The 15,796-nt window shown below is 40.4% G+C and overlaps 1 protein-coding gene across 1 annotated transcript; it reads right to left on the bottom strand.

Annotated features, from left to right (window-relative positions):
• Positions 1-6,807: 6,807 nt before the first annotated feature.
• Positions 6,808-14,996, bottom strand: Nfkbiz (nuclear factor of kappa light polypeptide gene enhancer in B-cells inhibitor, zeta). Its single transcript, XM_013024180.1, has 11 exons — positions 14,857-14,996; positions 14,328-14,358; positions 14,111-14,214; positions 13,162-13,943; positions 11,757-11,862; positions 11,203-11,349; positions 10,950-11,013; positions 10,294-10,463; positions 9,355-9,465; positions 9,067-9,234; positions 6,808-7,579 (listed from the first exon to the last, which is right to left on the bottom strand). The coding sequence occupies exons 1-11, from the start codon at positions 14,983-14,985 to the stop codon at positions 7,526-7,528; spliced, it is 1,866 nt and encodes a 621-aa protein (XP_012879634.1). The 5' UTR covers positions 14,986-14,996; the 3' UTR covers positions 6,808-7,525.
• Positions 14,997-15,796: the final 800 nt, after the last annotated feature.

The raw sequence follows: 15,796 nt of genomic DNA, 5'->3' as shown, positions 1-15,796 counted from the left end.
CAGTAGATGAATGGATCAAGAAAATGTGGTATATATACACAATGGAATTCTATGCCTCCATCAGAACGAATGACATTGCCCCATTTGTTAGGAAATGGAAAGACTTAGAAAAAAATTATAAGTGAAGTAAGCCAAGCCCAAAGAAACATAGATCCCAAGGTTTCTCTTATTTGCAATAACTAGTATATGTCTAGGATAATCTTAATCAGACAAGCAGAGATGGTCAAAGCTATGAACATGTGACCATATAAGATGATGCCAAACCAACTAGGCGCCAGTGGCTCAAGCCTATAATCCTAGCTACTTGGGAGGCTGAGATCTGAGAATCATGGTTCAAAGCCAGCTTGGGCAGCAAAGTCCATGAGACTCTAATCTCCAGTAAACCACCAGAAAAACCGGAAGTGGTACTTTAGCTCAAGTGGTAGAACACTAGCCTTGAGCTGAAGAGCTGAGGGACAGAACCCAGGACCAGAGTTCAAGTCCCATGACAGACAAAAAAAAAAAAAAGATGATAAGTGAAATGAACTTCAAGATAGGGACACAAGAGGTGTTTTTTTCCTTGTTGCTGTTGTTTTTAGTGTACTATGTGATTTTTTTTGTTTCTTTTATATCTTCTTTCCCCTATAACTCCTGTTTTTACTGTATTTGATTCTGGTGTCCTGCATCTTGTATATACATTTTTCTAATTTGGGGAGGGGAAGGGAAATAACAAAATGCTGAAATAGGATACAGGTTGACCCATTGTAACAATGAGATGTACAAGGTATTATGTTGAGAACGAATCTTACAGTTGGGGGGGAGAGTTGAGGAGGTGGGGAGGGAAGGGATGGTAAGGGAAAAACAAAGGAGGGGGTAACAATGCTGAATAGGAAATGTACTCATTACCTTACTCATGTAACTGTAACCCCTCTGTACAGTATCTTTACCAAAAAAAAATAAAATAAAATAAGGAAAAGCCAAAAGTGGCACTGTGGCTCAAGTGGTAGAGTGCTAGCTTAAGCAAAAGATGCTCAGGACAGTGCCTTGGCCCTGAGTTCAAGCCTCAGGACTAGCACAAAAAAAAAAAGCAAGAAAAAAAAAGTATACAAACTAATGAAACAGAAGATAGATTGGAGAAACAAAAACAGAAACTCAAGAGACCTTGTAGTAAATAGTCCAAATAAGTATTAAGAATCAAGAATGAAAATCAAGGGGCTGGGAAGGTGGCTCAGTGGTAGAGTGCTTGCCTTGCATGCCTGAGGCCCTGGGTTCGATTCCTTAGCACCACATTAGCAAAAAGAAAAAGCCGGAAGTGGCGCTGTGGCTCAAGTGGTAGAGCGCTAGCCTTGAGCCTTGAGGGACAGCGCCCAGGCCCAGAGTTCAGCCCCACGACCAGACCCAAAAAAAAAAATGAATGAATGAAAATCAATAGTGAAAAGGTAAGCTTTCCCTTTAAAAGGGAAACTTGGGGCTTGAACTCAGAGCCTTTACTGGCCCTGAGCCTCTTCTGCTCAAGGCTAGTGCTCTACCACTTGAGCCACAGTTCTACTTCTGGCTTTTTGTAGTTAATTGGAGATTAAGAGTCTCACCAACTTTCCTTCCCAGGATAGCTTTGACCCATGATCCTCAGATTTCAGCCTCCTTGACTAGCTAGAATTATAGGCGTGAGCCACTGGCTGGGAAAATTTTATGTTTGTTTTTTTTTGAATTTTTATGTTTCTGATCATAGACTTCATAGGTGTGTCAATACCATAGCTTGAATTGCTCCTGCTCACCCTCTCTCCCTCTCTCTCTCTCTCTCTCTCTCTCTCACACACACACACACACACACATACACACATATATACACAGCCTACTTGTTCCACTGGTACACTACCACTTGAGCCATGCTTCCAGCCCTGCTTTTTGCTACTTACCTTGAAGATGGAGTTTCTCACACTTCTCTGCCTAGACTGGCTTTGAACTACAATCCTCTGGACTTCTACCAAGAACAACCATGTATTTAAAAATCCTTCCAAATCAATGATGATATGCAATTTAAAAGTAATATATGAAATTTGGTTTTGAATGTTGTTGTTTTGAAACATGGTCTCTCTATGTAGCTCCTGGGCCTCACTACCCCAGCCACAGCCTCCTGAGTGCTATAATTATATATGTGAAAGATGCCTCCGAAAGTTGACTGTTAAAAGGACAATCGCCTAGCTCAATATTAACATCATCACCATCATCATTCTGTAATGAATAAGTCAGCAATATATTTTGTAAGGAACAAGTTCCACATGTGTCATACACAGACACTCACAAGAGTTACCATTTGTGTTGCATATTCATGGTTACAGAAACAAACGCCCATTAAATTAATAAAACCCCCCGCCCACCATCTCTAAATCTAGGCCACAAAAGAAGCTGTCATTCTACTACCATCTTTCTAAGTACCCTCAGTAACCATTTCTTGACCAGTTCTTGAAGAGGAGATCTGTATTTATTTTATAGATTTTGAGGTAGAGTCTTCTTTTATGCTCAGGCCAAGTTGGTCTGCAGTTCTCCTGGCTTGTGTTTCCCCTTGCTGGTGGGGGTGACAGGTGTGCCCCAATTCACCAGCCATTGTGCTTTCCTCATAACCAGGACAATGTGTATGCCACATGTTTCCCAGCCATGGATTCGGATGCAATCTCCAGAACTTTTGTGCCCAGGCTAGCTAGCCTCATATTGACCTTGAAAGTAGCTAGCATTACAGGTCTGAGCCACTGAACAGTTTGTATCCATGGAGAGTTAAAAGACCAAACTCATGATGTTATCTGGCCTGAGCTTTAATTTGGAAGCTCTAGGGGAGAATTTGCTTCCAAACTTATTTCTTCAGCTTGTTGGCAGAGTTCAGTACTCACAGAGTTCCGTACACACAAGGCTTGGATCCCACTTCCTTTGCATAGAGAAGAGCTACCTACCTTCTATAGTTCCTGGCTCCTTACTCAATTACTCAAAGCCAGTGATGGTAGACTGAATCCTTCTGATTTCTTCTTCTGCCTCCAACCCAAGAAGACACCTTTAAAGGGCCCATGTGATACAGCTCAGGCTCATCTGCAGCTTCCCCATCTTAAGGCCAACTCCCTGGTAATTTTACATCTGCAAAGCCATTTTTGCCATGCAACCTTAAGGAGAAATTAGGCCTCCTTGGCTAAGTAGTTCAGGACAGAAGATAACAGCTGAGACTGGACTCAAACATGGCAGGAGGGATGACTTAGCAAAAAATACCCAGTAGTCCCCAGGGCTCTTTGCAACCAGGGCCAAGTGCTTGCTTCCCCCAGCCTCCATCCAATCCAAAGCAGCTTCCAGTATGCCAGTATTCATGAGCACACCCTTAGAGGGGAGGAGACAAGAGACCCTGTATATATAGTAGGGTAAGGGTGAGAGGAGAGAGGAATGGGAGAAGGGAGGAGGGGGAGAGAGGAGAGAGGGATTGTAGACACCTGCTTCTGAGATCTCTCCTTACACAGGATTCTGTTTCTCACTGTTGATTTCACTGTTCCTTTCACTTTCAAATAAGTCTCTTCTGTTGGCTTAAACACTGTCCTGTCCTTTAATTCTTTAATCAAAGAAAATGAACCTGAGCCCTAGATGGTATCACCCTATTGTAATCACAGGAGTAATATCAAGGGAAGAGTTCAATGGGCCATCTTAGAATTTGCTTACAGTCCATCCCCAGCATCACTCACCAACTTTGCCACCACTCACCCAAACACTTTAAAGTTGTCTTTAAAAGGAAGAAGCTGATTGATTGAGAGGCACTCTATGTTTATGTGGAAGTGACACAATGAAACTACCCTTGCACCAACTAAAGTATGCTAATAAAAAAAGTTTTGATAAATTTAAAAGAATAAAATAACACACACAAAAAAGAAAGCTGAACACTAGAGATCATACTTGTAATCCTAGCTACTCAAGAGGCTGAGATCTGAGCACCACGGTAAGAAGCCGGCCCAGGCAGGAAAGTCTGTGAGACTCTTATCTCCAATTAACTACCAGAACATTGGAAGTGGTGCTGTGGCTCAAAGTAGTAGAGCATTAACCTTGAGCAAAAAAGAGCTCAAGGATAGTGCCCAAGTTTTGACCAACAAGAGACAGAAAGAGAGAGAGAGAGAATGTTGTATAAAAGACTACAAACAAATCGCTGGGTGCCAGTAGCTCACGCCTGTAATCCTAGCTACTCAGGAGGCTGAGATCTGAGGATCGAAGTTCAAAGCCAGCCCAGGCAGGAAAGTCCACAAAACTCTTATCCTCAGTAAACCACCAGAAAACCAGCAAGCCCCATGACCGACAAAAAAAAAAAAAAAAAGACTACAAATCTTCCTCTGGTGTTTTTAGATGAATGACCCTTAAAAGATATGTCCACACCCTAATCCTCAGAACCTGTGAATTTGACTTTATTTGTAAAAAGACCTTTGCACATGTAATTAAAAACTTTGAGATGAGATCATACTGGATTAGTCAGGTGAGCCTTAAATACACAGACAAGTACCCTTGTAAGACATTTGAAGAAACAAGACATAAAACATCATGTGAAGAAAATAGATTGTAGTTACACTGTCACAGCCACTAGAAGCTGAAGTAGAAAGAACCCACCACATCAGCGCTACCAATCTCTGGCAGGAGCCTGGTTCCATTAACACCTTGATTTCAGTATTCTGACCTCCAGATGTGTAAGAGAATGAATTTCTCTTGTGTAAACTACCAAGTTTTCAGTAGTTATATAGTCCTAGCACACTAATAAACTGGGAGGACTTTGAAACCAGAATGATCTTATAAAAGTGTTTTATGAAAGCAAGGAAACAGATTAGATAAGTCCTTTCATTTTCATAGCTGGTATCTACTAAAATACCTAGCAATCGGTAGGAACCAATGGCTTATACCAGAAGTCCTAGCTACTCAGGAAGCTGAGCATCAAGGTTCAAAGCTATCCCAGGCAGGAAAGTTTGTTATACTCTTACCTCTAATTAACGACAAAAAAAAAAAAAAAGATGGCAATGGAGCTGTGGCTCACTCAGCTCAGGGATAAGCATGTAGGCCCTGAGTTCAAGCCCCAGGACCAGCACGTGCACACACACACAAAACCCACATGTCAGATATGCCCATTTTCATTAACATGGTCAATGTTAAATTATATAGCAACAAAACTACAGTATATTGTGCTAAGCAACCAAAGTACAGTAGGAGCAGTCTTAGCTTTTGTGACTGGCTTCATTTGTTTTGATGGTACTGGCATTTAAACTCTGGACCTCACACTTGGTAGGCTAACATTCTACCACTTGAGCAACACCTCCAGTCCTGGTTGTTTTTTGTTGTGTTGGAGGTGTTTCACTTTCCTTCCAGGCACATGACTGAGCCACCATCTGCCTACTTAGGCTTTTAGGATCACAAGGGACTGCCACCTAGAGTTTCTTGGACTTTCTGCCCAGGTTGCCCTGGAACTGTGATCCTCCCAATCTTAGCCTCTCATGTAAGCTTGAGATGATAGGTCTGCACCACCATGCCCGACTAAGTTGAGAAGGGTCCTCTCAAACCTCTGTCCAAGATAGTTGAAAACCATGAACCTCTCTAGTAGGATTGTGAGTGTGAGCCACCACCCCGTCTTGTGATGTTCTTAAGTACTATTCCACCAAGAGCTACTGCCCATGCCACTGTGGTAAACAGAGCATTAATCAGTATTCTCTCATAGGCGAGGGGCAGAGAGAAGGGGATGGGGGGCATCACTCTACTGCTCTCTTTATCACCTGGTTGTATCTGCAAAGCAAATTACATCTGATGTGCAGCAACAGAGCTAAAGTAGTTCCTTAATCTGTGGAGTCAGTCTGATATATATGTTCATGGATGTTTTTCCAGGGAAGTGATCCATAGACTCATCAGATTCTCAAAAGATAGCAGTACGACTTACCCAACACTGAGAAAGAGACGAGAAGGGGGAGGAATGGGAACATAATGGAAGGGATCTGGTTTTCATCACACCATTTATAGATACTGAGGGGCTATACCTCACATATTTCCATAAAACAAACTGGGTCAAACAATGGGATCAATTCAAATAAAATCTTTTTAAGTGAATTGTAACACTTGGCTACAAAGATATAACATAATCACTACTAAGATACCACTTAGCTTTTTTTTTTAATTTAATGAAGCATTAATATGTAATTAAAGCTAAAGATATGCCTTAGGGGTATACCAGATGTCACCAAAATAATGTTAATAGAATTAACATTAAAAATAAAGCTTGTTTCTACACGATAACATAAACATCATGGCACATTATCATTATCTGACAACAGAAAACAGATAGTTTAAATATTAATATTTTATTATTTCTATAAAGGTGAAAAACAAAAATTTTAAGTAGACATGTAAATTATAAATCCTATGTGAACTACAACATAAGGAGATTTTCTTCAAAAGCATGCAGTTATCTCCATTTCAATTCATGAGAAGCATATTTGTAATTCAAACATAGCTCTTCACCTATTTACAAGCCAATTTTCCATTTTCCTTCTCTACAAAGGCTTTAGTTGGGTAACTACACAATAACAGCTCCTTTCAATATGCATAATTTTAAAAAGTAGCAGCAGGTGCTGGTAGCTAGCAACTAAAACCCTAGCTACTCAGAAGGCTGAGACCTGAAGATCAAGGTTTGAAGCCAGCCTGGGCAAGAAAGATTGTGAGACTCTTATTTCCAGTTAACCACCAAAAAGCAGGAAGTGGAGCTGTGACTCGGGTGCTAGATACCCTGGAGCTTCTAAAAAAAAAACCTCAGGAAATATTCTATGCTAAAAAAAAAAAAAACCTCAGGGACAGCACCCATGCTCTGAGTTCAAACCTCAGGACCAGCACACACACACACACACACAAAGTAGTGATAATTCACTCATTCTTTTCTAGTTTATTTACACATTTCAAATGTCCATATTAGTGACCAAATATATACAATATTCTCACAGTTCAAAATAACTATATACAGCTTGCAAAAAAATCAAATCCTAACCACAGGCGCCTTTCATCTAGTCACACTGACTAGAGACACTTGCCAAGAGCAGTAATAACCACTGGATACCACATCAGACTAAAAGAAACATCAGCACTACATCCCAATTTGTTTTTGTTTTCTCTCCCTTTCAAATGCTTTTATTTTTCTTCAGTAAATGTATACAATTTATTGGCAATTTACCTGAAACCAGCAATAGCTACATAAGGCAATGTCTTATGCCACAAATCAAAGTCTTCCTGCTCCAAACCTATATAGTTAATTGATGGCAACTTTTATCATTAAGATCAAATTCAGATCCCAGATACCTGGGTATGAAATATGTAAATCTGCCAAGAGAAATTGGGTATTTTTCTTCTTTTCTTTTAATATAACCCACTATATAATAGTGAACTAAATATGTTTGTTTCATAGAAACAACTTACATTTGCCAATACAGGGCAAATGGTCTATGTACAGATACATTAGGACTGCCTAACTGACAGTGAGTGTCGCTAACCATGCTCCAAGTTAATGGAACTAATATGGTGGTGCTCTCTGTTGAATGGACTTTCCCTTCAGAATACGTCGGATCTGGAAGAGAAACAAACAGGATTTGTAATTTATTTTTGATGAGCAAAATAGTGTCTTTTCTTCAGTTTCATTCCTTTCCTAAATACTCTGTAGCACTCCTAACCGACTTTAAGCATGTGAAGGAATACACACAATATTTGTCATGATTGAAGTGACTTTAAAAACAGTGTACCTCTTCTTAGGTTTCCTATAATGATCTTTGAGTGAGCTGGGTATGAGTGGTTCATGCCTGTAATTCTAGCTACTAAGGAGGCTGAGATCTGAGGATCAAGGTTTGAAGCCAGCCTGAGCAAGAACATCCATGACACTCTTATCTCCAAATGAACCACCAAAAAAAGAAGAACAAGAAGAAGAACAGAAGAAGAAGAACAGAAGTGGAGCTACGGCTCAAGCACTAGGCCTGAGCAAAACAAAGCACCCAACCCTGATATCAAGCTCCAGGACTGGCACGAAAAACAAAGCATTTGAGTGCAAGACAGTAGGAAGGGTGGAAAACATGTAAGTTCCTGGTATGTGACAGGAACTGACATATGCTTCTTCTCATCAGCTGCCAATAGTCTGTCTACCTGTATTGGAAATTTTGTATGGGTCTCCAATGATGTTAGGGTATTCAAATGATCTTTGGCAATAAAAAGGTTCCTACCTCTGCTAAAGTATCTCCATTGAAATTATCTGAAGTTGAAAAAACCTCCAATAGGGTCTGTATTCCTTTCCAAACTTAATTAAAAAATGATGAATAAATAAATAAAAGATCTCAATTATTAAGGTTAGTCTCACCTAGTAAGAATGTAAATATACCTTATAAAGATTTTCATAAAAATATTCTCTGTATGTCACATAAAAAAGTAAAATTCTAAAAAAAAGATGGAGTTCTATTACCTAGAAAAGTTCACTCCGGAAACTATTCAATCCCTAATGACAATACATAATGACAATTGAGGACAGAAAACTTTTAACATAGAAGACACTGCCAGGTTATAAACTACATAACTAGCCTTTCCTCTGCTTGTGCAGTATGACTTGGTAGATAGAAATAATCGTGACAGCTTGTTTCACTCAACACTTTACATGCCCAGGACAACTGGTGAGCACTCTACATCATCTCATTTAACACTTTCCGTATTTGAAAACTCAGTCTACAAAATTTAGATTCTCTCTTTCCTTGATCTTAGTCCTTGCTCTCTCATCAGCTTCCAAACCTTGAACTAGACTTTCTCTAAACCCAAGTTTGTGTCAAAGAAGACAGAAAAAAAAGACTTCCTGACCTGGCTATCTGATGAGGGCCTATGGATAAACTCAAATTTCTAACTCTTCCTTTGGAAACAAAGTAACACACTCCCAAAGCGCTTTATCTAATACCTGGAAGAAGATCCCATTTGCAGAGTACCAGCCAACCTTCCTCCTACACAATCCCTACACAACCTCATTTTCCCTTCTCCCTGGGACCACAGGGCCTAACAGTGCTGTCTCCATCCTGTGACCCTCACCTGTTCTCCTACGGGGCCATCGGGAACCAAATGCACTGGCTGCTCGTTCTCCAAGTTTCGAGTACTGGGGTCAGCGCCCTTCCTCATCAGGAGGCGGACTGCATCCAGCTGTGTCACCCGATACTGCAGGCTTGCAGCCACATGGAGGGCAGTGTTTCCATTGTAGGCCTGAAGACAAAGAAGTGAAATGCCATGCATCAGCACGGAGGATTTTCATGAAAGGAGCTTAAAGGCTTGAAGGTATGAAGGTCATTCCAACTCTCAAGTTTCTGAAGCTTTCTAAATTACCTTAGTGTTCACAAAAGACAGGCAACTGGGCAGCTCCAGAAAGAGGCGAATGAGTTCCAGATTTGCTTCTTCAGCTGCCAAGTGCAGGGCTGTGCGACCACTTTTACGATCCTTATCAAAGGTGAAAGTAAAAAGACTGAAAATCCACATACAATGCTTTACAATACACTTTTCACCATCATCTCTCAAGTGTCTGATACTTTGAATGCTACCTTTTACAAAAAAATTGGCCTCAAGCCCAAACTACTACTATTCTTCATAAGTTCTCTATTAATGTGTCTATTTGCCTCTTATCATGGTCTAGCCATAAAAATGTAGAAATATAAAATGTGCTCTAGGAAAAACCATGTGTGATCACCATACAGAGCGACAGTGCACTGTATCTTTCTCCTCTTTTGTTAGTAAACTCTGAAAGGCCTATGTGGTTTTTGTTAGGCGTTCCCCCCCCCTGCAAAAAAAAAAAACACCTAAAACTGTTGTAGGACTGAACAGAAATAGGAACTAAGCTTCCTATTTTAAAAAACATTTTCTAATTTAAAAAACAGAAGATTAAGTCCAGATTCTACAACAAAGAAGGAAACTTAAAAAAAAAAAAAAAAAGCATGAACTTTACTATGAGCAAATAAAAATGGAAGCCAGAATGACAGCAGTACTGTCTGCCTGGCCTTCCAAACACAGACTAAAATTATTTCACAGCTAAATAACCTTTTGAGATCATCACTACATACTAAAATCACAGCAAGCAAGCTGATGAAAGGGTCTTTCCAAATCTAAGCTTAGCTGCCCATTCAGGATTAGCAGTCATGCATGGAGTTAGTAACTTACTAATTAAAACAAGAAAAAGAAAGGAGAGAAGTTTTCATCTGCCCTTAGGATTAAGGTCTTTTGCTATAACCACTTTCCTCCCTAGCCCATCTCAAACTTCTTCTGGGAAGTTACCTTTGCTTCCACTGATGCTCCCATTTGAATCAGACACTTAATGGTGTCAACCAGACTCTTATTCTTCAGTAAGAGCTCCTGAACTTCAGGAGAATGATGCTGTTGATTTCTCTGGAGTTCATGCACCACAGCATTGTGAGCTATCACTGCACAATGGAGAGGAGTCAGGCCTAGGAAAAGAGAACAAAGCAGCAGTCAAACATCTTATCCAGTCTTTCAGGTTGCTCTAAAATTACAAAAGGATGGCCTCTCATTTCACCTACAAATGGGTTCCACAAAAACTAGTAGTAAGGCAATCTGAACATACCCTCTGCTTGGTCTTAGTACTAGTTTTATCTCCTTTCTTTCTGACACTTGACACTCTGTTTTCTTGTTGTGCTGGGGCTTGAATTCAGCATCTGGATGCTGCCCTTAGCTTTTCTGCTAAGGCTATAGCATTCTACCACTTTGACCTACAGCTCCCCTTCTAGTTTTTTGGTGCTTAATTAGAGCTAAGAGTCTCATGGGCTTTCCTGCCCAGGCTGGCTTCTAACCATGATCCTGAGATCGCAACCTCCTGAGTAGCTAGGATTCGAGGTGTGAGTCACTGGTGTTCAGCTGACAATACCCTACTTTCCATGTAGGGTCTACTGTCCAATAGAGTTTGAGTCGCTTACCGTCATAATTAGTTGCCTCAAGATCCACAAACTGATTGCTCCTCACTGCTCCCTTCTGGATTGCCTGCAAAATGTTAAAACAGGCATCTGTTAGTAAAAGATGAGAAACAGAAATACCTATTTACTAGTTTCCCAAGAAATTTATACATCAACTCAAAACAGCTAACTGCAATAGACAACCTACAGCCAATTTCTAATATCCAAGGCGTCTCTCTCTGACCCTGTGATGGAAGCCTGGTTCCCGGCCTCTTACCTGCAGCACCTGGGAGTGGCCCTTCTCAGCGCAGACATGCAGGGGCGTTCTTCCCCAGCAGTCTGTGGTATTCACCTGGGCCCCAAGGTTCACAAGATCCTGCACAATCAGATGCTGATTGGCAGCCACTGCCACCTGCAAGGCACTCTGTGCGTAGTCAGAGAAAAAAAAAATAAAAAGACTTTATTTTTTTTAAAATATACAACACTATCCTAACAAAGAATATGAAACTAAACTATGAGAGGGGAAAACCCACATAGAGAAAATAAATCCTAGTAATAAGCAATCTGATACTGTAAAACAAGGAAATAAATAGCCTTAGGGGGAGGCCTACTTATATTGCATCTTTGGTCAGATAACTAGAGTTAATATTAATAATTTCAAGACTGATGGTGTCAAAAAGTCATTATCTCCAAGTTAATATTAACTCTCTTGATTTCAACTCTCTTAATATTAACTCTCTTGGTCTGATCTTGAGCTTTGGAACAATCTACACAGGAGATTGGTCCTCCTGTCCACATCAGCACCATTTCAGACTTTGTCCACATAATCACCTGCCCATTGTGCTCTTTGATATCCAACATGCAAAGTGCATTCATCTTTCTTGCAAGAACATAGGAAAGTGCTCTTCTCCCTTGGGCAACAGCAATATGGAGGAACCTGGCAAACAAAGAGAAAAAGGCAAATTACTTCTGATTGCACTGTTTGCCACTGAAAAAACAATAAGTAAGGCAAGTGTGGTCGGTGCACACCTATACTTCTAGCACTTGGGAGGCTGAGGCTAAAGTACCTACCTACCTACTTTCCTACCTTCCTACCTTCCTTCCTTCCTTTTTTGCCAGTCCTGGGGCTTAAACTCAGGGCCTGGGCACTGTCCCTGAGCTTCTTTTGCTCAAAGCTAACATTTTACCACTTGAGCCACAGTGCCACTTCTGGCTTTTTCTGTTTATGTGGTACTGAGGAATTGAACCCACAGCTTCATGCATGATAGGCAAGCACTCGACCACTAAGCCACATTTCCAGCCAAGGATAAAGTATCTTGAGTTAGATTCCAGCCTAAGCTACAAATCAAAACCCTGTCTCAAAAGAAAATTCTCCTGTCAACCCTTACTTGATAATATCGATGTATCCGAATGTAAACATTACAAAGCATACTTTATGTTTTCTACTATACTTCATGTTTTCTACTACATTAAATATGTGTGTGTGTGTGTGTGTGTATAAATCTATCTGAATTGCCACAACAAAAATTGGATTATAGAGAAGAAACAATGTCAAATACCTTGCTGGACAACTTAAATCTATTAATTTCTTAATGCTCACAAAAACTCTATGATGAAAGCATTACTCTTACATGTCAAGAAATAAAAGCACAAAGATTTTAAAATAAGTTGCCAAAGGCCATAAGCACAAGACAAATTAGGGTTCAATTCACTGATTAATTATTAATTGTTTCTGCTCCATAAGCACAAGACAAATTAGGGTTCAATTCACTGATTAATTATTGTGTCTGCTCCAGAGGACACACGATCCTGGTCTTCCAAAACCAATTATTGTAACAAGACGATATGTCTAAGCAAATGCAGTCATTATATTCGATATACATTACATAAAAAATGAGCTACATAATTTGAGGGTAGTTGTGAGAGGGGGGGACAATGGGAAAGAACAAAAGAAGGGGTGACACTGACCAAGAGGTATTGTACTCATAACCTAACTAATGGAACTGTAAGCCCTTTATACAAGTATTTCATAGATAAATAATAATGTGATATCTTTCAGCAAAAAAAAAAAAGATAAAAGAAATGCATTTCCTTGAGATAGAAGCTATCACAAGTAGACATTTCTATGTTGGTTGGGCAACCACTGTAAGGTAATTTGGTATACTCTAACAAAATTCTGTGCCCACTGGTCCATCAATGTGGCTTGTCAAAGTATACAAGCTAAAAGGATACTCACGTGTCACCATCGGCATCCTTTGATAGAAGCTGGTCTTGGGAGATGTTGGCCAATTTGTTCTCTTCCTGCTCTACTTGCCACTGAAAAAATGACTTCCCTAACTGTGTGGCGTTCATGGGATTTCCGATCATGTTCAGGAACGGCAATGAGGTGTTTGAAGTGGCTGAGGCCGCATCGTGAGCCCCCGTGGCCTCACAGGCACTGTTGGGCACCAGGCTGAAGTTCTGCAGGTGAGCATCATTTTGTTGCTGGACACTGGGAGACAGCTGACTGGGAATGGCAATATTCTCGGCGTTTCCAAGACCATTCAGAAGGGACACAAAGCTCTGGTTTGAGAACTGTGGTTCCTGACCCTCAAAGAGGTTTGGTTCATAGTTGGGGGACTGTGAAGTTCTGGAATAAGGACTGTATTCCAGAGTTGGGTTATGGGTATAGGGCTGCGGCTGCTGTTGCTGCTGCTGTACACTCTGGTTCTGTGGAGAATACTGGTACATGGAAGCCTGATCCATCACTTGTGGGGAGCTGCTGACTTGGAATGGTTGATACTTCTGAGGTGGAGGGAAGACCTGCCTTCCATGGAAGTCCTGCTCCTGCTCCTGGGGAGAGCTCTGAGGCACCACAGGGCTCATCCAGCTAACCTGGACTGTGTTCAGGGAAACTGGGTTGCATTCGTTCTTAATGTTTATAATGTTCTGAAGCAGATCGGCACTGCTGTCCGGTTTGGATTCATTGTGATGAACATCTTCCATGCTCTCCCCAGGTGTTGGTGTTTGAGGTGGTGTCTGGAAAGAAATTAAAAGAAATCAATGCCATTTTCACATTCCCTTCCTTCTAGGAGCTGGGCACAATCTAAGAATCAATCCTCAACACCAGTCAATGAAGAATGTTTAAAACTGAGTCCAGGAATGATATCCAAACTGTATTCCGAAGAAAATAGTGAGATATTTACCAAAAACTGAGTGTGCAGTGGAGCTGGCCTTTTACAAGCTGGTCCATCAGAGAGAAAATCAGGCCCTTTTCTTTTCCCACTATACAATCCTGTGTTCTTCAATTCTGTACCCAAGAAAAGGATAAGAAGTCTGTGACCATTTTACATTAAAACTTTTACCCATCATCACACTATATTATTTTACTCTATAACCCCAATAAATTATGGCTACTCTTACCTGTTAACTGTCCAATGTTCACACTTTGTGTCTGTAAGGGGAAAAAAAATCCAATTTAGTGTATAGAAAACGACTACTTAATATGCATCAATAAAAACTCATCGCTACCATTCTTTACAGCACACCATAAATCCCTGACACAGTTATGCAATCAATATTTATTCTCTATCTCAATCTTCATTCTATTTCTCAATTCCTCCATTTTCACTTGCACCGAATTCAACTCAGGTCAAGATAACAAGACCATTTAATTGTTTCCTTTTCTAGCCAGAATGTTCATTTTAATTAACTCTTACTTTCCTGGCCCCTTAACTTGCTTGTGTCTATTCACCCACTGTTTTTCTTCCCCATCTATCAGGTGTCAGGCATTGAGCTAAGCAATGGGAACAGCAGAGCTGACAAATGAATTCCACCCAGTGGATTCTGTCATCAATAAAAAAAACTACAAGTGACTTACTGGATCTAGGTCAGGGAGTAACAAGGACAAACTAATCTCTCAACTAAACGAAAAACAACAAACAGGTGCTACCTTAAAATCATCCGCCACTTGGCCAGAGGCCTTCAGTTTATGACTTCGGATGTGTAGCAAGAGTTCCTTCACTGAGTTCTTCACACGAACACCTTGAAAGGGCCCTCTCTGCTGCCTGCCAACTCCCATATGGGGCTCAGCTGTTTAAAAGGAAAACAAAGCACTGATTAAGTCTCTTCACAGTCACAAATCTTAATATCCCCAGAAGGATCGCTGCCTAATGTACGTAGTCCCGGAGGAAGAACAATGAAGTTTGCGACTTGCTCTAATCCATGCTGGTGTGTGCCAGAACCCTGCTCCTCTGATGGGTTCTATGGTGCCCAATAGCTTTCTCTACTAGGCTCCATAAGAAAGTAAAGCTCAGTCAAATGTGATCAGAGATTCCTGAGGTCAACAGAAAAAAACCTATATTAAGTCTGTATCTCGATACTATCCACTCATGGAAAAAGAGCACTGATTTTACCAACCAGACTCTTATAGATTTATAATTACTTTTTGACTTTGAAAAAAAACAAGACAAAAGCCAAACCTTAGGGGAGCAGAATAGAAATACTTTTGCAGTTTTTGAAAATTAAAAGCTTTATATTCACATAAAAAAATTAAGTCTACTAACAGCATTCATCTAAGAAGGAACAAAACTTCCTCCAAAGATCTCCACGTAACAAAGCCTAAATTATTTCCTTCAATTCAACTGTGCCAAGAAATGAGCTTAAATCCACTGAGCTTGAACACATTTCCACATGCACAGGATTTCCCCCTCACTTTAAGAATTGTGTACACAGGCCTTCTAAGTAAGAAGGAAATATCTGTTTCACATTGTTTTATAAAGTTCAGAATGTACCTTCAAGTTTGGTATGGAAGGTCAGTATTCTATCTATTGCCTATTATGTCAAGTCTTCTTTTTTTAATTCATGCATTTTTTTGGTATTATAAAGGTGAT

This window comes from Dipodomys ordii, unplaced genomic scaffold (genome assembly GCF_000151885.1).
Source record: "Dipodomys ordii isolate 6190 unplaced genomic scaffold, Dord_2.0 Scaffold73, whole genome shotgun sequence".
In the NCBI taxonomy this organism is placed as follows: domain Eukaryota; kingdom Metazoa; phylum Chordata; class Mammalia; order Rodentia; family Heteromyidae; genus Dipodomys; species Dipodomys ordii.
The sequence above is the reverse complement of the archived record's forward strand: the minus strand, read 5'-3'. Positions and strand labels throughout refer to the sequence as shown.

Coding starts and splice junctions, on each gene's coding strand:
- Nfkbiz (XM_013024180.1), bottom strand. CDS start 14,985: ATGGGAGTTGGCAGGCAGCAGAGAGGGCCCTTTCAAGGTGTTCGTGTG. Junction 13,944..14,110: donor CACTGCACACTCAGTTTTTG/GTAAATATCTCA, acceptor ATTTCTTTCCAG/ACACCACCTCAAACACCAAC. Junction 9,235..9,354: donor TGTCTTTTGTGAACACTAAG/GTAATTTAGAAA, acceptor CTTTGTCTTCAG/GCCTACAATGGAAACACTGC.